This window comes from Carcharodon carcharias, chromosome 32 (assembly GCF_017639515.1).
Source record: "Carcharodon carcharias isolate sCarCar2 chromosome 32, sCarCar2.pri, whole genome shotgun sequence".
Taxonomy (NCBI): Eukaryota; Metazoa; Chordata; class Chondrichthyes; order Lamniformes; family Lamnidae; genus Carcharodon; species Carcharodon carcharias.
The window spans coordinates 8,912,606-8,940,435 of record NC_054498.1 but is presented as its reverse complement, the minus strand read 5'-3'; the positions used below and the strand labels follow the sequence as shown (position 1 = coordinate 8,940,435).

At 43.4% G+C, this 27,830-nt stretch overlaps 1 protein-coding gene across 1 annotated transcript in view; it reads left to right on the top strand.

Annotated features, from left to right (window-relative positions):
* Window positions 1–863: 863 nt before the first annotated feature.
* Window positions 864–27,830, top strand: part of tmem266 (transmembrane protein 266) — a 110,712-nt gene continuing 83,745 nt past the window's right edge. The window contains exons 1-4 of the mRNA XM_041178214.1: window positions 864–967; window positions 1,547–1,607; window positions 8,869–8,959; window positions 23,733–23,827. Of these exons, the coding sequence (XP_041034148.1) occupies window positions 864–967; window positions 1,547–1,607; window positions 8,869–8,959; window positions 23,733–23,827 (351 nt within the window). The remainder of the gene's footprint in view (window positions 968–1,546; window positions 1,608–8,868; window positions 8,960–23,732; window positions 23,828–27,830) is intronic.

The window sequence follows — 27,830 nt, the reverse complement described above, 5'->3', positions numbered from 1 at the left end:
TTTAATGTCCCATTGGAAAGGTGGCACCTACAACAGTGCTGCGCTCCCTCAGGAGAGTCAGCTTAAAGCCTCTGGTGGACATTTTGAACCCACAATCTTCTGATTCGGAGGCAAGAGTGCTATAAACTGAGCCATGAGTGACAAGACTTCTACTTGATGACAATTTTTTTTCATTGGTTCTAAGGTAGTGTTTTCCTTATATGAAACCCATAAAATATGAAAGATTAAATTGATTTGATTTTTAAAAATGTCTTTAATTAATACTACTGCCACTGCAATTAATGTCACTAAAAGGTTCTGCCTAAATAAACTTGTTGAAATTCAAAACTTTAAATCACAACTTTCCTACATTCTTTCCAAAGATTTTTAATCATTTTAATTTTGCTGATGCTGTAGAGTTTACTGAAACACGTCTAAATAAATGAAACGCAGCAGCTATAAGCATTAAGAATATACCTAGACTATAAAATTTTTAAAAATGACAATATTTCAAAGTCCAAAGTTTGACTTGGTGCTAATGTTTATATTTGTTCAATAAATGAGTTGTTTTCTCCTGCTTTCAGTTAGGCAGTGACACAGAAATTTATTTTAGGCCAAAAAAAATCAGGTAAAAGCAATCTCCAACCAATTTCCACCATTAATTATTTCCGGTTACCCCCGTGACAAGCAGTGATTTCCAGAATTCCCAAATATAGTTTATTCCTCTTTTTTGTAAGCATCACTTTGGTCCTTCACTTCTTTTAACTATGTGGAACAGCAGCAATCCACATAAAGTCATTGTGATTCCAATCCACCATAACAGCTCATGAGCTCCTCTGAAGAGCAATTTTCCAAGGAAAGCTGATGAGAGAAAATGGGAAGCAATGGTGGTCACAGACGCTCGTGCTGAAGAAGAATATTGCAGTGCTTTTGCAAAAGATGTCCACATCAAAGGGGAATACCATTGCACCACAGCCTACCCGAAGTAGTATGTGCAGCTACTCGGCCACCCCCAGGTTCACCGCCGCCTCTCAGGGAGAGTTTGGCCGCAGTGGAGGTAGAGGCTGGAGGCCAGAGCCCCAAGAGAGCCGCTAGTGCCTCTCCACATCCTTCATACCCTTTGATCGTTCTGTAATAACGCCACCATTATATGGAGGAGGAGACCTCACCAAATTCCCAGATTTTAAATTTGAGGAACTGCAATTTGATGAAATCAGCAAGTGATTGGGATCTTCAGAAGGGAAGGGGCTGCCTATTCTTCGTTCATGTTCCCTGGGACTGTAAAGTTGTAATTTAAGAAATTCCATTGGATGAAAAAAAATTCACACCCAGAATGGAGATGGTTGGCTAATTTCCCTGTCAGTCATACGTAGAGTCTACCCTGCAATTGATTTTATGCACATAATTTGTATTGCATAACCATCCTCCACTCATTGCATTTTTCTAGAGAAATCATCCAGCTTTAATGGGGAGACTTTGCTGTGGCTTCCATCATGGGTTCTCAATGCTGTAGTTTGCAGAGACTCTTTTTAAGTATGCTCTGTAAATAAGTTTTTTTTGCTCCAAGCCAAAAGTCCCATCCCACCTCCAACTCATTGGCTGAAACAGTGGTGTCATCAGGCACACTGGTAATCTGCCTGGCCAATCCCAACTGACTTTATTTGAATAAGTCAAAGTGAAGGCCAATGGCATTGCAGCAGCCACTTCCTAGTTTTAAAGTCTTAATGTTCCTTCTGATTTAGAGAGAAGAGTGCTACCCACTGAGTTGACACGGGAAAGTAATCTGAGCAGATTATGGTTCAGGCAGTGAGGACAAAACTTGATCCCAATGTATTACTTTTTAAAATACAATGCTGTTAAATAAATGCTGTTAAGTAAATATAGGGTGACCCTTCATCAATAACCCAGGTCATCGACCTGATACATGAACGCCGTTTCTGCTCTCTTTCCACAGATGCTGGGTGAACTGCTGTCCAGCATTTTCTCGCTTTATTTCAGATTTCCAGCATCCAAAGTGCTTGATTTTGCATTAAGTAACTCTTACTTACATTGGACATTATGCTGCCTTTTATCTTTAAGCATATACTTCGCATGAACTGCACCCCCCACCCTCCACCCCCCCCCCAATTTTTGGGGAATAGTGGGAAGGTGGCAGAAGGATTCCCGGGCTGATTATCAGCCATTCACCACATCATGAATGTGCCTTGTGAGGCTAACAAGTCCTGGCAGTGGGACTTGAACCTAGAGCTTCTGGGCCTGAAGTAGGGACACTGCCACTGTGTCACAAGACCTCCCGTTATGTTGCCTTAAAATGAAGAGCCAAAGAGGGGTGACAGACACCAGAACAGGATTGGGAATTAGGAGAGATAATGGGAGGCATGGTCAAAGAGATGGATTCCAGGAGATCTGACATTGGGGAGCAATGCAACAAAGAGAGAAGGATTTAGGAAAGGAGCTCCGGAATGGAGGGTCATGACAGCTGGAAGTTCTGCCATTGGTGGAGCAGAGCGGCATGGTGAAAGACTTGAATTAAAGGAGCAAGATAGTATGTGGTGGGACTAAACCCTTGAAGAGAAGTGTGAACGTGGGCAAGAGTTTTGAAGTAAAGAGTGAGACTGATACAGGGAAAAATAACTGCGTTACAGACTTGATGGGCTGAATGGCCTGATAGCGTATTATAAGATCATTCTCTAATGAACTGTAGATTTCATACAGTTAAAGAAGGTCCTATACAAGATAAAAAAATCTGTAACTAAAGAATCATTTTCCTGAAGATTCACTTTGTTAATTCCACTCACAGAATGCAGAGAGAAAATGTATGTTTGAAGCTCTTCTGATCTCCGTGGGAGAGGTTTGACTATTGATTATTTTAAACTGTAGCCGCATCATTTAATAAGAATCACTAACTGCTATAAATACATTTGGATTATGCGAATTAATGGCCAATAGGTATGTTGGATAGTACCAAATGCTCCTATGGGATTAACCATCAGGATATTTGACTTGCAGTAATGAACATTAAATAAAATTGAAATCAGGTCCAATAAGATCATTTTTCCTCAAGGACGAAACATCACTGGCAAGGCCAACATTTATTCTCCAACCTTAGTTTCACTAAAAACCTGGTGATACAACTGGGTGGTCGCCTAGGCCATTTCAGAGGGTAGTTAAGGATCAAGCATATAGGTGTGGGACTGGAGTCACATGTAGAGTGAGGATAGCAGATTTCCTTCCCTAAAGGACATTTAAGGAACCAGTTGGGTGTTCATGGCAATCTGAGGGCTTCACTTTTACTGATACAAGATTTTTTTGAAAGTGAATTCAAAACTCTCAAACTGGCCACGGTGGGATTTGAACTCATGGAACCTGGCATTCAAGGGGAAGGGATGGGTGGGGGGCGGGGTGGGGGGGGTGGTGGAAGGAGGAAAGCCCAATGGTGGGTGATGAGCCAGGCAAGACTGGGGGAATTGGAGTTCCTTAAAATCTCATCAGGCCCTCTGGTTATTAGTATACTCTCATGATATACTGTCCCAGCAACATAACGAGCACACCACTATACCCCCAATGTGAGCAACAATGACTTGTCATTGCAGCACAGGGTGAAGGCAGCTGAAGGCTCTGTCACTACTGGTGGTAGGGAGAGGCTAGGCAGCAGGTCCATGCTGGAGAACCTGGGTTACAAGGCAGGAGAAGATTACAATAGATTTGAATCCAAATCCTGTGGCACACCAAGCTGCCTTTCAACACATTATCTTACAAATTATTCCCAAATCAGATGTGATGTCCTCCAGGGTGAAATACACATTTGGTACTTATTCCCTGTCTCGGCACATACACGGAGAATGATGTTTTTTGGGGGGTGCTGTGAGAGTGTTTTGATATCTTGGGAGTAGGGAAAGCACCTTCAGGGAAGAAAATCAACAAAACCCAAAGAAAACCATTGTCAGGCAAGTGCAGCGTTGAGCCAACAAATCAGTGACTTCAGGTAGTTTCAGTTGCTGCTCTCTACCCTGTTTTGTGAAGCTCTTTGCAATCCGCTGTCACAGCTATTAACAAGTAACAACTATTCCCAATTAAATGAGAGCCACTTAGGTTTATTGTACTTATCAGAACGAGAAGTGATACATCATGAGTGATTGTTAGCTGTGGGGATTGGTACTAAATAATCAGGCTATAGCATGGGGTCAAGGAACGAAAGGCTAACATAAAGGCTGCAAGTCAAGTAGAAGTGACTGGAATCTTCATCCTGTATGTCCCCGTGTGTCAATGAATGTTTATTTAACCCCCATCTCAGCATTCGAAAATTATTCCATTATTCCCGGAGTCATGTTGCCCTCTCCCCTACTTGCTTGGGGACAACCACTGCTCCCCCACCACCCCCTATCAAATTATCTTCCTTCAACTGGCCATTATTCACATGTGAACCTCCTCAGTGAATATCAGTGAGCTGGTCAACTGCAAAAAGCATCACATGATCACCCTCCAGCAGCAGTGTGTGCAATCTTCCAGGGCCAAGTACCCAGGCTATGAGTGATGCTGGGCGATGTCATCTGGAGCCTGGTACAAAAGCCTCACCTTAACGAAGATCTACCAGTTAAGGAAGAGGAGAGAACAGTCACTTGGTAGTACAGAACTTGAGTATTGTCGAAAAAAAAAATATTTTTTGTTGAAGCTTTTCGTCTTGCACTTATCAGGACAAATGGCAAGAAAATACCAATGTCAGGGGAACAGCACCTTTATATTATATGAGAAGAGAGTCCTGATTGGTTGGCAAGTGGACTCTGATTGGTAGAGGCATTGCCATGGAGAATGCACCAGTTAATGACAGTTAACTACTAAGCATTGTTTGAAATTTAAACCAGGTAGCTTGACTTTGACTGGTCTGGACATTGCCCTGGGGGATAAATCAATGAATGTCTGTCACTTATTTTGTTTAGCTGAAACAGGCACAATGTGTGTACAGGATCTTTCCGTCTGTAAAGAACAGGGCTGTGTGTATTAATATATGTAGCTTCCAGTACACGCAAATGAACCACACTGCATGCCCAGCTGAAATCTTAAATTGGTTGCCAGCGTCATTCTTAGTACATAGAGGAGTATTTAGCAAATGTTGTCCAATCGCAGAATCACATCGAATGTTGGACACTGTATTTGAGTTTTACAAGCACAGGATGGTTGGGTACGGTCTGTACCTTGCCTGTTGTGAACAGCGGAAGGGTCATGCTGTTTAATATAATCCGCTGGTCTTTGGGATGTACGGCCTACATTCCTAGCATCACACTGGCACTGAAGTTGATATACCACATGACTCATTTGTGAGATAGACAGAACGTCTTTTTGGCTTGAGGGCAGCATCCTGTTAGTGGCGAATTCCACTCGCGTTTCTCCTGCAGAGTGGCAGCGTGAGACAGCTAGCTTCATCTATTGCTCGAATTTTTGACAGACCTTGCCCTCCCAGGGTAATCCAAGGTAGACTGGGCACTTTTCAGGGCCGAAAGTGACGTCCTTAGGCCCATTCATGAGTTTTGTGTGATATGCGGTGTGAAATGATCTGATCAGGGTAGCCATATCCTGCAGGATGCCTTTGATGCCCCCTATTTCGACATCAAGCTTGCATAGTGAGCAAATGGCTCGGGCCTTATTTACAAAGCTTCCGATCCAATCAGAGTCTACTTGCCAACCAATCGGCACTCTCTTCTCATACAGTATAAATATGCTGTTCCCCTGACATTGGTATTTTCTTGGGAATTGTCCTGATGAGTGCCAGATGAAAAGCTTCGACAAAAAATGTCTCTTTTTTCAGTAATGCTCAAGAGGAGAGAACTTGCGTTTACACAGCATGTCTCACTGTCTCTCAGGAAGTACTTCCCAGCATTAAGTATAGCGACTGCCATACTGTCGGGAAAGGCAGCAGCTAATTGATATGTGCCAAGGTCCCACATGCAGCAATGAATTATATGACCATATATTCTGTATTTCTGTTGCTTCCCTTGATATTGGTATTTCCTTGCGATTGTCATGATGAGTGCCAGATGAAAAGCTCCTACAAAATGTCTTTTTTCAGCAATACTCATGCTCTGTATTACCAAACGACCATTTATTCTGTATTTGGTGATGTTGGTTGAGATATAAATATTAACCAGAGACACTGAAACAGCTTCCCTTGTTCTTCATCGAAAAAATCATTGGATCTTTTACTGGATCACTTAAGGAGACAGATTAAAGGGAGAGATGGTGGTGTAGTGGTAATATCAGTGGTATAATAATCCAGAAATGCAGGCTAATGTTTTGGGGGCGTGGGTTCAAATCCCACCACAACAGCTGGTGAAATTTAAATGCAGTTAACAAATCTGGAATGTAAAGCTAGCCTCAGCTATCATTGATTGTTGTAAAAATCTATCTGATTCTCTCATGCCCTTTAGGGAAGGAAATCTGCTGACCTACATGTGACTCCAGACTCACATTAATGTGGTTGACTCTTAAGTGCCCTCTGAAATTGCCTAGCAAGCCATTCAGTTTAAAGGCAGATACCCACAGAGGAAAGAATAAATGGGAAAAGAAAACAGTCATGTTTTAGTGATGCATCTGAAAGATGGCACCTCTGACAGTGCAGTATTCCCTCAGTGCTGCAAGCCCACATTATGTGCCCAAGTCAATGGGACTTAAAATGCACAACCTTCTGGCTCAGCAGTGACTTTTTCTTTATTCATTCACGGGATGTGGGTTTCGCTAGCTGGGCCAGCATTTATTGCCCATTCCTAGTTGCCCTTGCTCAGGGGCATTTAAGAGTCAACCACATTGCTGTGGGTCTGGAGTCATAGGTAGGCCAGACCAGGTAAGGACAGCAGATTTCCTTCCCTAAAGGACATTAGTGAACCAGATGGGTTTTTACAACAATCGACAATGGTTTCATGGTCATCATTAGACTTTAAATTCCAGATTTTTATTGAATTCAAATTCCACCAACAGAAGAATTACATATGTCTCCTGTGGCCTATCCGTCTGGTGACACTGAGCCATGCAAAATGGAAAGATCTAGATTGATCCCCAAATCTGTGCTGAATTAGGAGACCTCAACCATTGAGGGTGGCAGAAAATTTTGGATGAGATATTGAACTGACATCTCTTCCGGTCTCTGGGGTGGGTATAAAAGATCGCACAACACTATTTTGAAGAAAAGCAGGGGAGTTCTCTCCGATGGCCTGTCCAAGACTTTCCTTCTTGTTTTTAACAAGAATAAAATCTAACGGAATAAAATCACCACTGTTCTTCACTTATAGGAGTGAGAAGTCGAAGCGATGAGATGAGACTCCAATATACCCTGCTGGAGGTTTAAGACGCTACTGCTGAGGCTGCAACTCTCCACATGGCGAACAATCAGTAAGTGTGACCAATAATCATCTTGACCTTGATAACATGTGGCTGCACATCTTCCTCCAGAATGCTGAGTAATTATCAGAAAGTCATTAACTTCCATTACCTTGTGCATGGGTTCCCGAGGGAGTAATCGGCAATTGGGTTACCTGCACTATTGCACAGGATAGCTCTAACCTCATCATCTTCGATTGAGCAAGGGGTCCAAATGAGATTGATTGATTGAGGGCAATTGAATTCAGCAAAGCGAAGGGGTGGCACTGGCAGTGTTGCCCCAATCTGCTCTGAATTGGACCAGTTTAAATGTCCATCAGTGCTATTAGATGCCAAAAAGCACTTTTAGTTCCAGGCTGGGTGTAATTACTAGCTCACTTAGAAAATGTTCGGGTGGTCAATAGTTGGAGAGAGACTAAACGATAGGTTACAAAAGAAAGCATTGCATTGAAATATTATCCATTACTCATGGTGAGTCAGATGATATAACAACAACTTGTATTTATATAGTGCTTCCAATATAGTAAAACACCTCCAAGGTGCTTCACAGGGACACTTCATTGACGCCGTGCCACATAAGGAGGTATTAGGGCCGGTGACAAAAAGCTTGGTTCAAGAGTTAGGTCTTAAGGAACGTTTTAAAGGAGGAGAGATTTAGAAGGAAGGAGATGTTTAGTGGGGGAATTGCAGAGTTTTAAAAATTCTTTCATGGTGGTGTTCCCGTGTTCCTGCTGGCCTTGTCCTTCTAGGTGGTAGAGGTCACAGATTTGGAAGGTGCTGTCGAAGAAGCCTTGGCAAGCTGCTGCAGGGCACTTTAAAGACAGTAATGGAGTGAGTGAATGTGTAAGCTGTCCAGAGGGTAGGTCCTAGGAGGCTGAAAGCACAGCTACTGATGGTGGAGTGATGAAAATGAGGAATGCCCAAGGTGCCAAAATTGGAGAATACTTGTTCATAACAATTGTTATACATTTGATGTACAAACCTATTATATAATGGGGAAGGAAGTGGTTATAGAGATTTCCTAACAGCCTAAAGGGATCTTCTTAAGGAAAATCACCTGTTGCTGAGATTGATCTGTAGTTTAGCTAGCCCTTTCCTTTAAAGGCACATAGTGTACTGCCTCAGGTCAATTGGAAGTTGTTGCTGAGATTGTCTCACAATTGGTTTATCAATCCTGAAATACTAATGTTGGGGGTGAGGGTAAGGGTGGGGGTGGGGGTACGGGTGGGGGAGGAGGCCAGGTTATTGAGGTCCTCAGAAACCACCAGAAGTAGTTATTTAAAAAATCACTGAAATAAATTCTGTCATAAACTGTTGTTGTTTTGTAAATCTGGTATTTTAGCTAACCACGTTTAAGTGCACTCTGGGTGTATCACACTTTCAAGTGTGAGATGAGATGGACATCTATTAAACAGCAGAAACTGTGCAGCACCATTGTTGTTGTGAAGCCTCCCTAGACATGAGCAATATTTTAGCCTTATTTCTGACCTGTGCTTGCAATTTCTGCCCTTGTATGAACAGATAACCTACTACGCAAATGCCATCTTGAGCATCCTCAAGAATATGAAAGACAAAGCAATGGTCGATGAAACTTACCATGGACAATTGCAAAGTACTTTCCTATAACAGCAAGATTCTCAATGACTGAGTCTCACTGCAACCCAATATTATGCTTGCCAGATGTCATAAAGACCAGTAGCTGAAGAAACTGACCAGTATGGCCTTCATGAAACTTGGCAAGTTGTTTTTAAAAAAGAGATAAAACTTAAAACAGTCATTTGGTAGTACACAATTTGAGTATTGCTGAAAAAAGAGACATGCTCTCTGAGCTTGCAAATAGGAGGTCCACAAAATGCACCTTTTTCAACTAAACAAAAGCTTGGGCGATAGCCATTCCCTGGTTCATTACCCACGGCAATCCCTGGACCAATCAGAGTTGACCTGCTTGGTTTGAATTTGGACAAAAGCTTGGCAGTTAACTGTTCCTTGCTGCATTCTCCACGGCAACACCTCTACCAATCAGAGTCCATTTGCCAATCAATCAACGTTGTCTTCTCAAGTTGTATAAATAGATGTTCCCTTTGTTGTTGGTTAAAAAAAAACTTACATTTATGCAGCGCTTTTCATAATCTCAGGAGATCCCAGAGTGTTTTGCAGGCAAAAGTACTTGTAAAGTGTAGTCACTGCTGTAAAAAAGGAAAACATAGGAGCTAATTTGTGCACAGCAAATTCCCACAAACAGCAATGTGACAAAGACCAGATAATCTGCTTTAGTGATGTTGATTGAAGGATAATTATTGGCCATGACACTGGGGTTAACTCCCCTGCTCTTGCTCGAAATAGTGGCCATGGGATCTTTTACACCCACGCGAGAGGGCAGACGAAGCCTCAGTTTAACGTCTCACCTGAAAGATGGTACCACCGACAGTGCAGCACTTCTTCAATACTGCACTGGGAATGTCAGCCTGGATTATGTGCTGAAGTCTTTGTGGAGTGTGACTCAAGCCCACCATCTTCTGACTTGGAGGTGAACTTGCTACCCACTGTACCCGGCTGACACCTACTTTTGGATTGAAGCTGGATAAACGAGGTCTGAATGTTGACACTACTAGGATAGGTCTTAGAATGATCAAATGTATCCCACGATTACAGTTCGAATAAACGAGCCATTCTGTCTGTGATAGTTAACATTGAGAAACCAGGATCAGATTCCACTTCAAACATCTCTTCTAATGAGAAGCAACCCAGTTCCACTAGTTTATCTCAGTAACTGAGACTTTTTAATCCTGGAATATCATGGTTACAGTTTGGTTATAGCCCTGGAAATAAATTTTAACCAGCAGATGGGAATGCCAAGTGATTGGGTAAATTGCTGGTTTTACACCAACGGAGAATAAAAGCTGGGTGTGAACTTGGACTGGCATTCAATTCTGTCTGTTTTCTGACAGTAGGTTAGGTTGTAATTAACCCCCCTTTCGCATGCCTCCCCATCCCCTGCTATCTCTGTGTCCAACCCACCCCCGTTAGTCATTCTTCCCCACTGGATGCACAGATTCACACTTGCTACTTACAACGGTCAGGTAGAAAATACTTGTTTGAAGAAAAGTGCAGAATCCCTTTCTAGCCGAGTAATTAAATGGGGGGAGTTTTCTGTAACTTAGGAGAATGTTCACTTTTTAATCGCAATTAACAAAAGCACAAACAGGAAAGCCTGGAGACCAAGGGATTCTTAAGAATGCACTTTCATGAGGAGGGGAATCCCTGCAGTGGATGGATAAGCTGAGGCAATGCATAGAATTGTAAAATTGTACCATTCAGCCCATCATTCCTGTACTGCCCTTTGGTAGAACTATCCAAATAGTACCACTCCTCTTTCCCCATTTGGCCTTGGAAATCTCTCCTTTTCAAATATTTATCCAATTCTTTTTTGAAAGTCATATTGAATCTGCTTCCACCACTGTCACTGCAAAGAAAATTTTAAAAAACCTTTTCCTCATGTTCCTTTTGGCTGTTTTGCAAATTATCTTAAATCTCTGGTGGCCGACCCTCTTGCCAGTCAAAACAATTTCACCCCACGTACCCTTTCAATGCCCCTCATGATTTTGAACACCTCTATTAATCTTCCTTTGCTGCTCTGGACTTGTATCTTAGCCATGGATTACTTGTCTTGAAGTAATTGGATACCGTTTGGGACATTGTTTACTTTGCGGTAAATTTGTACCCAGGAGAGTTTTGCCTGCTGTGCAGTAATTGTACACCCTAGCAACAGTCCTTCCTACAGTAACCATGTGTCCCAGAGAGATTGCTTACCTTGGATGGATTCCCTGGCCTGTGATAGTGTTTGAGCAGATGATAAGAAGGCCATGGAGTATTTATGCCATCCTATTAGCTCAGCTGGTAGTGTGTGTTGTCATGTGCCTCAGGCTGCTCTTCAGAGCAGATGGCCAGATGGAGTCACTGGAGTATGGAGTGGGCAGGTGTTGATGTGCTCATCAGGATACCCAGTTCCAGCCTGATGTACACCACTAATGAGGGCAATGATTATGTTGGTTGGATGCTACTGTGTTCCCTGACTCCAGGCAAAGTGCTGCACGTCATAAATGTACACATCAAAGTCGTGTTCAAGGCATTCCTGCATTCACAATCTGACATTTCTGCAATACACCATTCTTCTATTCTACATTACACCATCCCTGCATTACACCATTCCTGCATAACGCCATTCCTGTATTACGCCATCCCTGCATTATGCCATCCCTGCATTACGCCATCCCTGCATTACACCATCCCTGCACTACCCCATCCCTGCATTACGCCATCCCTGCATTACACCATCCCTGCATTACACCGTCCCTACATTACACCGTCCCTGTATTACACCGTCCCTGTATTACACCATCCCTGCATTACACCATCCCTACATTACACCATTCCTGCATTACACCATTCCTGCATTACATCATCCCTACATAACACCACTCCTGCATTACACCATTCCTGCAGTACACAATCCCTGCATTACACCATCCCTACATTACACCATTCCTGCATTACACCATTCCTGCATTACACCATCCCTACATTACACCACTCCTGCATTACACTGTCCCTGCATTACACCATCCCTGCATTACACCATCCCTGCATTACACCATCCCTGCATTACACCATCCCTGCAGTACACCATCCCAGTAGTGCATCATTCCTACATTACACCATCCCTGCAGTACACCGTCGCTGTAGTGCATCATTCCTGCATTACACCATCCCTGTAGTGCATCATTCCTGTATTACACCATCCCTGCATTACACCATCCCTGCATTACACCATTCCTGCAGTACACCATCCCTGTAGTGCATCATTCCTGCAGTACACCATTACACCATTCCTGCAGTACTGCAATCCTGCATTACACCATCCCTGCATTCCTGCGTTATACCAATCTGGCGTTTTAATATTTCTTCATTACTCCATTCCAACAGTGACTGTATTACAAAGGCACTGTGTGAGCAGTACAGTGCTTTGGGACATGACAGGCACTATATAAATGCAAGTTCTTTCTTCTTGGCTGATTCTTATTAAACTGACACATTTGGATGAATATGATGGTGGCCTATGATAGCGACATTTCTCAACTTTATTGAGCCTAGCATCACTTTGTCACACACAACTACTGGGGAAGTGAAATCAGCAAGGACAATAACCCCAAACCAAGCAGAATTGTGTTTGCTGTCCATTATCTGACATGCCTGATATTTAGTTATATTGAAGTCAGTGTGTTGTATAACAGGCAACGGATGTGTTACCACCTATAGTGCATCCCACCAACATCTGCTGAGCTCTTGGGGGACCTTATAGCAACAACACTATGAATGGGTGTAGGAGGGATGGATCATCATCAGACTAACTACCTTGCATTTCTTAATGACTTGTTCAAAGTACACAGAACGCTGATAGTAAGCCACCTCAGCTGCCTTAGTACTGCCCTCTTGGACTCTCTCTTTAGATCAGGAGGCCAGTACATTTTATTCTCCACCTTTACAAAGCCCCTCAAAACTCAAATATTGTGGATGTTGGAAACCTGACGCAAAAATGGAAAATTCTTGAAAACTCAGCAGGTCTGGCAGCATCTGTGAAGAGAGAAACAGAGTTAACTTTTCAAGTCCTATGTGACTCTTCTTCAGTTGTTCCAAGCGTTCCCTCCTATCTCCTAAGGTTGCCTTTCAGCTGGCTCTGAGTCCAATGTGAAGCCCTTATTGGCATCATTCTCCAGCAAAGACCCTAGTGCAAACTCAAGTTGTTATTGGCTTTGCCAAAGGGAGTCCTTGTGAAAAAGAGACGGTTGAATGGAAGAAGAAAACGGGCTTTTTCCTTTGGCCCTGTGAAGTTGGAGTCACAATGACTGGATAAATCGAATCCCACCTGGAATTCTTTTCATGCAAGGTCCCATATGCCTCCCAGGAATCGCCTCCCAGTTCCACAGGCCATCCCAAATTGGAAATATATTGGTCCTTCCTTTATGGCCGCCAGGTAAAAAGCCTGTAACTCTCTCCCCAACTGTAACGCAGAGGCATCTTCACCACCGGGGACTGCAGCGGTTTAAGAAGATGGCTCACTTCGACCTCCTCACGGGTAAACCATCAATAAATGCCAGCCTTACCAGCAACTCCCATTTTCCAACGATGAATTTTTAAGAAGGCGCAGAGGTCCACACACAGAGCCCTCCAATCTTGAAAGTTTCAGGAAATTACTTTGGGCAGAGACTTTCTGGCTCTGTAGAGCAATTAATTCTGCTCTCCCCTGAAATACGCAGTGAAAGGAGGCAGCAGCCGATCCCAGTTCCACACCTGTCTCCCAGCCAAGCTTCCTCCTGACTGCCAGGATCCTTGATCACATGCTTTGCTTTTGCCATACTAAAGCCATGATAAGTACTGAAAGATCCCATGGGACCAAATTACTGACCCCATGTGAGATTTATCCACCCCTCTGCCTCTCCATCCCTACTTTTAACTTGGTCTAGCAAAAACTGGAAATGATTGAATCAAAATCTCAAATAAGCACAGGCCCAAGAGAAGTCACTGACAAGTGCCAGCCTGAGCTGAAGAGGTCTCAAGACTTTTTTTTTCCCCAAATCTTTCCCTAGAAATTCACAACTGCTTTTGGAGACCATCTTACCCTATCCAAAAGCTCCATGTATTTCACTCAACAAGTTGTTTTGGATTTCAGCAATCTCTTTTTCCTACAATGGTGGTAACCATTTTGTACCAGTGAAGTCGCACAATCAACAATGATCAAGGAATTTGGGCTTTTTTTTTGTGGTTATTTGGTTACAGGAGGACTGTTGGCCAAGACGCAAGTAGACAACCTCTGCTGTTCTGCATAAGTGCGACGTGATCTTTAACATCTGCCCAGACTGACTGATACAATCTCAGCTCAGCATCGAAGGTCAATGCCTCCCGCAGTGCAGCATTCCCTCAGCAATGCGTTGGAATGTTGGCCTAAATTACAAGGGTCATTTTCTGCATGTGCGCCATCTGCAAATTTATAGGGGGTTTGAATCTACTGTGCTCCATTACAGGGTGTCCATCCATAGCCAAAATGAGCAACTGATCAGATTATTTTATGCCACTTTTGTAAAAAACTATATTAAGGTTATTAAACAGTTGTTCTGATTAGACTCTTTTGGCTTTTACTAAACCCTGAGGCTTTAATCACTTTGCTTGTTCATATGAAAACAAACTGGGCCATCTGTTAGCACTAACCAAAGACCATGTAGGAAGCAGCCAGGACTGCCTCCTGCTCACAATTTGAACTCAGCCATTAAAGGAAAGCAGTACAATCTCCGATGGTTTTCTGTTTGCTCCACAACCCTCTGTGGTCGAGCTGTTGTGCAACATGCTCCCTCCATCAGCATCCCACTGAAAGGACTGAGCACCACCTGGGTGTGGTGGAAGAGTGGTGGGGGGTGTGTGTGGGATGGTGTTAGGGGGCTCCCACTCTTAAGTATTGGGTGCCATGGCTGACTTGAACTTTTCACTTTCGAATGTAGCTCACCCAAAAAACCCGACAGAGATCAATGTTCAAGTTGTGTAGCATTTGCTATCCCTGAAGTCTGAAGGCGCAACCTGTGCTGTGCAATTGATCCAGGGGTGCCTGCTTCCCCACGGTATCTCACCCAATGAAGCATGTATTGACCTTAACAATATGGTGTCGGTGGGTTAGTTAAGCAAAGGAGCCAATTCTGTCCTTGATTGAGGTCCACACGAAGCAATTTTTCACTGGGAGGTCACCGATGGTTCAATTGTAGGGGAGGCTGGCATGTAAATGGGAGACTGTGGTGTAGTGGTAATATTGCTGGTCTAGTAATCCAGTGGGTCATACTAATGCTCTGGAGGCATCTGTTCAAATCCCACCATAGCAGCTACTGGAATTTAAATTCACTTTATTCAAAAAATCTAGAATCGAAAGCTCGTCTCAGTGGTGGCAACTGTGTCTATCATTATTTGTTGTAAAAAAAATCCGATTCAATAATGCCCTTTAAGGGAAAGAAATCCGCTTATATGTGACTCCATAATTAACCAGCAACACGGTGAATTTTTAACTGCCCTCTGAAATAGCCTAGCAAGCTACTCAGTTCAAGGGCAATTAGGGACGGGCAACAAATGCTAGCCTTGCCAGTGACACCCACATCCTATGAAAGAATTTTTAAAATGCCACATACTCCTTAAACTAGGACCAACTGACTCAGCACAGAACAGTGGCCAAGCCTGGTCTGTATACCTCAGACCCACACTAGCTGGGCCTTCAATATCATTGGCATGCCATTTCATGCAAAGCATGTTACATGGCTCTCTGGTGGTAGTAACTAATAAAGAACACCTCAATCTTACTAGCTATTACATTTCCCCTGAATTGTTTTGAGCTTCTCTCATCCATAACTGTAATGTTTCCAGTATTTATAAAGCAAGCTTTTGTCTCTCTGAAACCAATATTGTCCAACCCCTCCAAATGACTATTTACTTCCCTGAGGGAGGTCTTGTGGTGCAGTGGGTAGTGTCCCTATTGCTGAGCTAGAAGCACTAAGTTCAAGTTCCACTTCTGGAGTTGATGGCTAAGTTGCCAAGCAGTTTGATCTTTCAACTTGTAAATGCTTATGGTAGGCAGTAAGAGCAGGAGAGATTCTTGGTTAAGCAGAACCATGTGGTAGCTACAGTGCAACAGCCTCCCCACATTAAAAGGCTCAAGTACTGTTACCACTGACTGTACTCTGTAACAAGTGTCCTCCTTGCTTGCTTTAAAGGATTGCAAAAGAGACTTCCCTAAGGGATCCTGAAGAATAAAGCTTAACTTTTCATTAATCTACACTTGCACTAACATCTATATTTATTTCAAAACACAATAAGAGTGAAGAATACGCAACACAGGGGGAGGTCAATCTCATTCGCCTTCTTACTAAATCCTTCAGCCTTTCATCTCTGGTGAAAAGCATCTAATTGGTTCTTCAACTCAATTGCACCATCTTAAGATAAGAATATTAAAAATAGGAGCTGGGGTAGGCCATTTGGCCCTGCAAGCCTGCTGTACCATTCAGTGAGATTGCTGTCTTAACTCTACTTTCCTGCCTGTACACCCCCACCACCTCACCCCACCCCCTATCCTTGACTTTCTTGTCAGTCAAAAATCTGTCTAATTTAACCTTGAATATATTTAATGACCCAGTCTCCACAGCTTGCTGGGGAAGAGAATTCTAAAGATTAACAAGCCTCTGAGAAAAGGGACTCCTCCTCATCTCTGTCTTAAATGGGAGACACTTTATTGTGAAACTGTCTCCTGTCCATTCTCTCAGCAATTACCTTTCAGCCCCCTCAGAATATTCTATGTTTCAATAAGATCACCTCTCATTCTTCTAAACCCAAATGAAAATATCCCAGCTTGCTGTTTTAATGACCTTCCCCATGAAGTTATCCAACAATTCCACTGAACTATAGGGTTCTGACTTCCCGGATGCTTTACTTTTGTCTCCTGGTATTAGAAGCTTTCGCCATTGTGAACAATTTGCCCTTCAGAATCCTGAAAACTTAAAAGATTTCTTTACACAGTGCAGAGGAGATTTGCTAGAATGTCTCCAGGAATGGGGGTGATTTTAGCTACAAGGTTGAGTTGGAGAAGCTGGGCTCGTTCTCCTTGGAGCAAAGGAGATTGAGGGGAGACCTGACAGAGGTGGACAAGATTATGTCAGTTTTGGATCAGGTAGACAAAGAAACGCTGTTCCCTTAGCTGATACAAGGACTGGGGACACAGATTTAAGGTTTTGGGCAAGAGACACAGGGGAGATTGCGAAGAATTTTTTTTACATACTGAGTGGTAGTGATCTGGAACTCACTGCCCACGAAGGTGATGGTAGTGGAAATGATTAATGATTTCAAAAGGAAATTGGATGGGTACTTGAGGGAAATAAACTTGCAGGGCTACAGGGATAGAGCAGAGAACTGCAACTGATTGGACTGCCCTACAGAGAGCTAGCATGGACTTGATGGGCCTATCAGCCTCCTCCTGTGCCATCATGATGTTATGACTTCAGGGTGTCTCAAAATGCTTTACAGCCACTGGCGTACTTTCCTGAATTGTAGTTGCTGTTGTAAAGTAGGGAATGCGGCACCCAAATTGCACACAGTAAGGTCCCACAACAACGACGTGATTATGACCAGTTTTAGTGATATTAATTGAGAGATAAATATTGGTCAGGACACCATGAGATCTTCCTTACCTGTCTATGAAATGGTGCCACAGGGTCTTTTGTATATCAACCTGAGAGGACAGACGGGAACTCGGTTTAACATCGCATCTGAACCGACACCTCAAGCAGTGTAGCACTCCCTCAATACTGCATCGGAGGAGGTGGGTGGGTGGGCGGGGGGGGGTGGTGGTTGTTAGCCCAGATTTTTCTGTTCAAGTCTCCAGAAAGGGACTTGAACCCCAAACCTTTCTGACTTAATGGGCAGGAGGGCTACCCACTGAGTCACGGCTGAGACCTTTGGCTGTCTCAAAGGCTCCTCTTTCCATTACGAGAGCAAGTCCAGTTTCCTTTCTTTTCCTGCTCAAACGCTACCCAAAACGAAAGCTTTGAAAAACAATTGTCTCAGTTCTTAGTTGAAACCTCCTTCATGTCATGAACGCAACACGATGGTAAGTGTTTGTTAATGGAGAAAGAAAAATCATCATCCAGAGCCAAAACAAGCGACAAACCAGGAATTTACATAATTGTGAATATAACGATGAATTAATTATGCTGACAGTTCTTTCTCTTTGTGTGTATTTGTGAAATTTTTCTGTCACCAGTGGGTGATGTTGTAATTGGTATTTATTTAAGGAACGATCCCACATAAATAGGCTTTTTGTTCTTTTTATATATTCGTTCACGGGATGTGGGTGTCGCTGGCTGGGCCAGCATTTATTGTCCATCCCTAATTGCCCTTGAGAAGGTGGTGGTGAGCTGCCTTCTTGAACCACTGCTGTCCATGTGGTGTAGGTACACCCACAGTGCTGTTAGGGAGGGAGTTCCAGGATTTTGACCCAGCGACAGTGAAAGAACGGCCAATATATTTCCAAGTCAGGATGGGATGTCCATCCATCCCTCAAATGGAACGCTGCAGAGTTACTGGTGGTGCAGTTCAATTTTCTTTGTTCATGATGAGAAACCAAAGTGATGGGTCAAGACCTATGGTGCAAGTGATTGCTGAAGCTAAAAATAGACACAGTAACCTAGAAATCCAATCGCGTCCACAAACAGGAGCTGCCTGGCCGCACTTAGAAGCCGATAAGTCAAGAACTACTTGTCACCTAACTTCAACTTGAAAACCTGTGGGGTTTTGGAAGAACAAAAGATGAGTGGAGTGAGGCTGGTGGAGGAGGGGCTGGGTCAGACTGGCACATCACACCAGAGAATGATTCCATGTCACTCTATTCCATATCATTGGCATCTCCACCCCATCCTCCCCCGCCTCGACCTTTCTGGGGAAATCAGACATTCCACCCATCCCGAGGTGAGGCAGTACGTCATAAGGATGGGTATGTTGGCTGACTCATGGCTGGAATGGGGGTGGGGGTGGGTGGGAAGTGGGAGGGGCAAGTCACATGATGAAAACTCCAGCAATACATACAGTTGCCAACCCTACTGCCAAGACAGCAGTGTAGCCTTCTGCCTACTCTGGTGCTTTTCCTCCTTGGTGCACCCCCCACCCCTTTTCCACCCCTCTCATCTCTCCTCTCAAATCCTCATTGTCTACCGCACCCACAATACTTACTCCACATCTCTCACTGAGATGTCTCTGTCCTTTCTGGTGGATTGAGCAACGACTCATCACCTTCAGCTACCCTTCCCTCGAAACCATTGAGCTCCCCAAACCTTTTCCTCCGTGTAAATGCTCCTACCAACCCTTCGACCTTGCCAACTCCCCTGGCCTTGCTAATCCCATGGACCCTACCGCAGACACGCCATCAAGGACCACCCACCTGCTCTGAACCCCTTTCAAACCCAATTCCGTCTATGACTGTCCCTGAGGAAGAAAATAAAAACCTTTCCCTCACCCTTAAATTGCTTACAGTCTGTCTAAATCCCAACTGTCTAGCCTTTCGCACCTATACCACTCTGCCATAACTACCTTTGATGTGAAAGGAATGCAGGACGTTAAGATTCTTAGGGGACTTGACAGGGTAGAAGCTGAGAGGTTGTTTCCCCTTGTAGGAGGGTCTAGGACCCGAAGGCATAATCTCAGAGTAAGGGGGCGCACATTTAAAGCAGAGATGTGGAGGAGTTCCTTCTCTCCGGGGGTAGTAAATCGATGGAATTCTTTACCACAGAGGGCTGTAGAGGCTGGTTCGCTAAGCATATACAAGGCTGAGATAGACAGATTTTTAATCAGTAAGGGAATCAAGGGTTTGCGGAAAAATCAGGAAAGTGGAGTTAAGGTTTATCAGATCAGCCATGATCCCATTGAATGGGATTCGATGGGCTGAATGGCCTACTTCTGCTGCTACGTCTTATGCTCTTATGCACATTCTGTGTCATTCAGTTGAGCTTCTCGATTAGGTGAACATCACATCCAGAAGTTACCAAGATGTCCCCATGAGCTAGCGTGTAGCTGGTCCCAAACTGATGCTATCAGGTGCTCACTTGCATCTTCACAAGAGGCTTTGCTTCCGTTGGACCTTAATGGGAGGCAGAGGTTTATCAGTTTTTGGGCACACACCGTGCGTGATAGCACAGATAGAATGCCAACGTCAAACTCCAGACTCCACAGTCACAGCTTTTCCTCTCACTGTAGTCTTATTATGAACTCGGATAGGACTCAGCAGTTACACTTTCACAGCTGCTGCAAGTGTTTTAAGACACTTAATGCTAATCAGTTTTCACACACACACACACAAAAATAAATTCTAATTTAGCTGATTTTACTAGATTAGTCATTCTGGCTATTTACAAGACACCAGCACAAGTGAGTATTGAACAATATCACAATATTAATGATATGTGTTCAAGAACAGACAGTGAATGATGTAAGTTTTCAAATTGGGAATCCCAGATGCTAGCGAGTCCACAGGTGATCCCAGTAGTGCTGCAAGATCTTGTTCCTGGATTTCTCCATCTCTTGACTTACTGGCATGTCAATCTCTGAGGCTCCATAATAATGAAGCAAACATTTTCTTCAATGAAAGCCTTTTGTCTTTCACAGGTTGGGGCAAATGATTCTCCCTGAGGTGTGTCAAAGTAAGGGGTGCTGCTGGATGTGCCTCAGTAATTGCAAGGGAATCCCTGGCAGTGTTTCAATTTTGTAAGGGTTTTCCCCACACAGAATAAGGGCCCCAACTAAAAGGGGTCTGCAAACCATTGATGTGCCCCTCCTCCAGATACCATGTCCTAAGAGGGCATTGGTGACCATGGACTTCCATTGGATTGGCCCATGATTATGCTCGGCAAAGTACTGCAGTGGTTTGCCGTTGCCTTCTGTAGTGTGGCTAACCAGGAAACTGCCCCACTCTCACCATCTAACATATTGGAAGGATTTACAGGCTGATAATCAGCCCGTTAAATTATGTTATAGTTCTATAGTCATTGAGTCCTGAAGTGGTACTTGAACCTGATGCTTTTGGCCTAGGTAGGGGCACTACCACTGCACCACAAGGCCACTGCATTGATGCATTTGGGTGGTTAATTCATTTTGCAAGCACCATGCATTTAAGCCATTCCTTAGTGGGTAGCACTCTTGCCTCTGAGTCACAGGGTTCTGCATTCAATTCTCACTCCAGGACTTATGTACAAAAATTGGGGCTAGCGCTCCGGTTCACCACTGAGGGAGTGCTGCACTGCCAGAGGTGCTGTCCTTCAGAGGAGCTTTAAAACCTAGGTCCCATTTGTTGGTCTGGTGGATGTAAATGACCCCTTGGCACTATCTTGCAGAGCAGTTATCCCTGGTGTCCAATTGTTAATCCCTTAATCAACATCTTTAAAAAATAGGTTATTTGGCCGTTATCACATATCAATTTGTGAGGGTTTACCGTGTGAAAATTGCCTCAATTCCATATTGGGACTCCCTTTTCTACCAGATATTCATAAATTTTTTTTTATTTAAAAATATTTATTTTTATTTCAGATTCTCTATAGATTATCTAACATTAAGGAGTGCTTCTGTAAATACAAAATGTCACTATGGTACCAATAATATCAGCCAGAGAAAGAATCAAAGAAAGAACTGGCATTTATATAGCACCTTTCATGACCTCAAGATATTCCAAAGTGCTTTACAGCCAATGACATACTTTAGAAGTACAGTCACTGTTGTAATATAGGAGATGCGACTGCCAATTTGCACACAGCAAGCTCCCACAAGCAAATAAATGACTGGTTAATCATGTTTTACTGGTGTTGTTAAAACTCTGCCAGGGCACTGGAGAGAATGTCCCCACTCTTCTTCAGTGCCAAGCCATCCTTATGTCCACCTGAGAAGGCAGATGGGGCTTCAGTTTAATATCTCCAAGGCCAGCAGCCCCCAACAGTGCAACATTCTCCCAGTACTGCACTGCAGTGTCAGCCTAGGTTTATGAGCTCAAGACTGTGGAGGGAGACTTGAAACCATGGCCTCTGACTCAGGAGGCAAGAGTGCTCCGAACTGAGCCGCAGTTAATGCTGGTAGGAAGCTTAAAGTAAGGCAGACATAAACAGTCAATTTAATTAGCAAATATCTACTTGTACATTCCTTTATCGATTGCTGGTGAGCCACTGCCCAAAGTAGTGCATTCCAACCACATCAAAGAAACCTAGATTTAACATTTCAGCACCTCTCCCTTGAGAGAGACTTAAACACAGAACAAAATACTGTTAAACTGGATTGCTGGGCCATTTGTTACTGGCAGATCTCCTGTGGTATTGCTGACGGTATAATGGATGAAATGCTGTTTTAGAATGGTGGAAGAGTTGCACCATACAATGTTCTATGTATTATTTGACCGCCAATGAGAAATCTGTCAGAGAATGCTGGCCTTGGCTCACTGGTGAGCACTCTTGCCTCTGAACCAGAAGCAGTGCAAGAAACACAGTTTGCTCATTCACAATCACACACCTGAGAGGGAGGCCATTCAGCCCATCAGGTCTGTTCTGTCCCTTTGAGGAAAACAATCCAATTGCCCCACTCCCCCATTCTTTCCCAACTGCCCTGCAGTAAACCCCTCCATGTCTATATATCCAATATATATTTTGAAAGTTCCTTTTGAATCTGCATCCATCATCCCTTCAGGCAGCACGTTCCAGATCATAACAACTTGCTGCATCAAACAAAATTATCCTTACCTCCCCACCCGGTTTTTTTGGTCAATTACCTTAAATCTGGTATCCTCTGGTTACCACCTTCCTGCCAGTGGAAATGGTTTCTCTTCATTTACTGTATTGAAACCATTGGAGTTTAGAAGATTGAGAGGTGATCTTATTGAAACATATAAAATCCTGAGAGGACTTGACAGGGTGGATGCTGAGAGGGTGTTTCCCCTCGTGGGAGAGTCTAGAACTAAGGAGCACAGTTTAAAAATAGGGGGTTTCCCATTTAAGACGGGGATGAAGAGAAATTTTTTCTCTCAGAGGGTCGTGAATCTTTGGAACTCTCCTCCCCAGAGAGCAGTGGAGGCTGGCTCATTGAATATTTTTACGGCAGAGGTAGAAGCTATTAAAATGATTGGCAATCAAGGCAGACTCGGTTTGCATGTAAAATAATCCACGTGAAATAATCTGGAGACAGTGACTGTTAGATCCAAGTGGTTGGATTTATGGACCCAGGTTGCTTGTTTCAGGATGGCCGAGTTTGTACCATAGACAGAGGAGATCAGCAGACGGTTCTTAGGTAGAACACATCCTACTTATTTACAAAGGAACTCAGCGGCTACACTTGTATGCTTACAACTCAAACCCTGTCTCTACATTACAGACTCTAACTATAGACAACTGACTACTGAGGTAGCCTGTGTCACTCTGCTATTGGATACTAAGATCATGTGATCTTCCATTATAACATTCTTCTTAAAGGGATATTACACATCAGATTACTGCATCCCTCCCCCTTTACTCAAATATATTTTACAGTTACAATTACAATTTTTCTCAAAATATCAAATTATTTACACAGGTAAGTAATTTACAAATTCAGTCTTTCTGGGGGTTTCCTTTGGCGTGTAGAATGTCTCAACTCTACAGCATCAGATGCTTTGTCAGGAACCTGCTTTTCTGAAGTTGTCTGAACATCAGGGTCTTCGGTGGGCACCTACAAATCTGTTCCCTCAAGTCTTGCAGCTACAGCCGACCCTTCAGATATATTTGTACATGGTTGAGTTCTGTCAACAGGAGACGTTGACTCAGTCGTGAACACGGGTGGTATCATTTCTCCTCCTGTTATGATCTGCACGTCTCCGTATAACTTGGCCTTCCACTTTCACACGGTAAGAAAGAAATCCACTCACTGCACTTATTTCACCTGATAACCACTTGGGTCCTTCACCAAAATGCTTCACATTTACCGTCGCTCCTACGGTAAACTTCCTGTCACGACTATGCCAGCCATGTCCAGTTTTCTGACTTCCCTGGCTCCTTTCCATCTTCCCCCCCCCCCCCCCCCCCCGCTAAATTTGGCATCATTAAGCTCAATCTCGTCCTGAGATGATGTCTCATCAACAATTCCATGACGCCTGTTGTTGAGTGAGGGGTGGTCCTATAGTGCACAAGTAAATGGGTTAGCTTGGTCGCTGTGGAATCTCCAGTTAATTTCTTCATGCCAGTCTTGAACATTTGAACCGGTCTCTCGGCCAGTCCATTTGAGGAAGGGTGGTACAGTGAAGTTTTTACGAGTGATACCATTGAGGCTGATAAACCGTTGAAGCTCAGCACGAGTAAATGCCTTGCCATTATCTGATACGACCACTTCTGGTAGTCTGTTGATGGTGAAACTTTGACGCAGCTTGTCAATTGTAGCAGAAGATGTCGGTGACCTCACCTCACATATGCCCATCCATTTTAAGTGGGCATCAACAGTAAGAAAAAACATTGTTCCCATAAAAGGTCCCACATAGTCAATGTGTAACCGCACCCATGGCCTTCCTGGCCACTCCCATGGGTGTAACGGAGCTGTCGGAGGTAACTTTTGCACTTGCTGACACTGCATATAACTCCTCACTAAGCTCTCTATTTCTCCATCCATCCATCCCAGGCTACCATAGATAGCTGTGAGCTATAGTCTTCATTTGAGAAATTCCTGGATGTTTACTATGTATTTCAGTTAATAAAAGGCTTTCGTCCTTTTGGAGAAACAATCGCTCTAGCTCCCCACAATAAGATACCCTCCTGGTTGGTTATTTTATATCTTCTGTGAAAACACAGTTTCATTTTGTTGGATTCCTGCTCTTGTGACCAGCCGTGAAGAATGTGTTCATGTACTGTGGATAAGAATGGGTCTCGACATGTCCAATCTCTGATCTGTCTAGCACATACTGGTGATGAAGCTAAGAAGTTCAATAATAAAACGAGTTCTTGAGAAACTGCAACATCCTCATCATTGCAAGGGCAAACGACTAAGCGCATCAGCGTTTGCAATCTGATTTCCAGGCCTGTGGATGAAAGTATACTCATATGCTGCCAGGATCAACACCCATCTTTGTATTCTTACTGAAGCTATGGGTGATATACCTTATCCTCGCTGAACAATCCCAGCAATAGTTTGTGGTCCGAAACAATAGTAAAATGATGGCCGGGTATGTACTGATGAAATTTCTTAACACCAAAGATAATTGGCAGGCCTTCTTTTTCCATCTGTGAGTATCCCTTTTCTGCTGCACTGAGCATTCTTGATACAAATCCCATAGGCCGTTTCGAGCCATCGTCAATTCGATGGGAGAGCGCTGCTCCCACTCCATAGGGAGATGAGTCATATGTCAGCACTATCTCTTTTCTCTGGTAAAAATGTACTAATAGGGTGGATGAGTGCAATAATTGTTTCACCTTTGTGAATGCTTCTTTCTGTGGCGTTTGCCAAGACCAACATTGGTATTTCTTGTTCTGATGAAGAGCCATACGGACTCAAAATGTTAACTGTCTTCCTCTCCGCAGATGCTGTCAGACCTGCTGAGTTTTTCCAGCTATTTTTGTTTTTGTTTTTGTTTCAGATTTCCAGCATCCGCAGTATTTTTTTGCTTTTATTATATTGATGTTTCTTGAGTAGGCAATACTGTCGACAAACTAGTAAGAAGTGCCCATAGTAATTGATTTGGCGTTACTGTACAATATGGAAGAATGATTTGAGCTCGGAGGTGTTCTTTAGCGCTGGTGCCTCTCCAACGGATCTCATTTTTTCCTCAACCAGTTGGAGGCCCTGCGAATCCACCCTGTGACCTAAATAGATTAACTCCCTCGCTTGGAACGGGCACTTTTTAAAAAAAAACACACTCCAACCTGTGGGAAATGTTTTAAAACTTCTTCTTAAGTTCGCCAAATGCTCCTTTTCAGCAAGTCCTGTCACCTAAATAAACCACAACGTGAGGCAATCCCTGCAGGAAACTTTCCATTGTTCTCTGGAATATGGTGCAAGCTGAGGAGACACTGAAAGGCAAGCAGGTATATTGGTACAACCCTTTTGTGTGCATTAATTGTGACAAATTTCTGGGAGGCCTTCCCTAAATCTAATTGTTGATAAGCATGACTCATATCCAGCTTTGTGTAGGTGGTTCCACCTGCCAGCTTAGCATACAGGTCTTCAATTTTTGGTATAGGTTGTCCAACTTAGCCGCTTTATTAACTGTCAATTTGTAGTCTCCACAAATTCAAACACTTTGGTCAGGTTTAAGTACGGGGACTATTGGTGCTGCCCATTCTGAGAGCTGCACAGGTTGTATAACTCCCAGTTTCTCTAATCTGTCCAGTTCAGCATCAACCTTATCCTGCAGTGCATAAGGTACTAGTCTTGCCTTCATGAATCAGAGGGTTGCCCTTGGATCCACATGGATTTTAGCTTGCAGCCCCTGGATCTTCCCAAGTTCGCCCTTGAAGACTGAGGTGTATTTTTGTAGTAGCTCAGGTAGCCTACTGACTCTCAGCTGGAAGATTTCAGCCCATTCCAATTTAATTTCCTTCAGCCTGTTTCGTCCAAGGAGACTTGGTCCCTGGCCTGCTACCACCATCAAGGGTGGTTTTACCAATTGGCTTCCATACTGTACAGTAACCTTGCTTATGCCTTTGACTTTGATGTCTTCTCCCGTGTAAGTTTTCAATTTGGCATCTGTTTCTTCCAAATTTAATTTGCATTCCCCATAATTCAAATATTTGAAAGTATGTTCACCAATTACCATAGTGGAAGTTCCTGTGTCCATCTCCATTCTAATAGGTCTATTGTTCACTCTCACTGTTACATAGATTGGTTCTGTTCTTCCCACCTTCAAATTATACAACAAATAAATATGTGAATCTGTTACTTCAGGCTGTTCTACATTGTGGATCTCACAGGGTTTTTTCTTTTGATTGAAGGTTGCCTGATTCTATCCTTGCAATTTCTCATTGGCATCCGTTTTGATGACAGTAAAAGCATTCCATTTTTTAAAACTTCCATTCATTCCAAGGTTGTCTGCTTCCACCTCTGTTACCATTATTCCATGCTTTCGCTGCTATGTCATTTCTTTTTATTTGACCGCTAGCGGTGGCTGCTTCCCACTTCTCAGCATAGCCTCACATTTTCACACCCTTTTTGGCTGGGGTTTCCCACCCAATGTGGAGGACGGCGCCATTTTGTACTCCCTGTATGGTTTCCAAATCCCTTAATGTGCTTTCCATGGCCAGTGCTATCTCCAGCGCCTTCTAAAATCCAAGTTTGTTTCGGGCAGTAATCTCTTCTGAATCGAATCTTCATTTACATTTCGCACCAACCAATCTCTAGGCATATCATTTATAGATGTACCAACTTTGCAATATTCTGTTAACTGTTTCAGAATTGCCACATAACACGTAACTGTCTCCCCGCGGCTCTATTTCGTGAGCTAAATTTGAACTATTGCATCTTTACCGAGGGCTTTGGCTGGTAATGACTCTTTATGAGGTTCACTAAGTCATCAAAACTTTTCAAAGCTGGGGCACTGGGTGCTGTCAAACTTCAAATCAATCCATAGGTCTTACTCCCACACGTGGATAAGAGGATCGCTCGCCTCTTCTCCTCCCCCACAATGTCATTCGCTTGGAAAAAGAACACGTTCAATATAATAAGTCCAATCGTCCGTGGCTCGATCAAAAGGATCAATTCTTCCAAATTGCGGCATGCTCTGAGGGGATTGCTTTGACAATTAGGATGGAAATTCTACTTACAATTACTGTGTGAGGTATGGCTTGATTTCGTTACCCTTAATTTCCTTCATTAACTTGTTTTATTCTTGAAGCCAGCTTGTTGTATCTTTGCTTTTTCCTCACTTT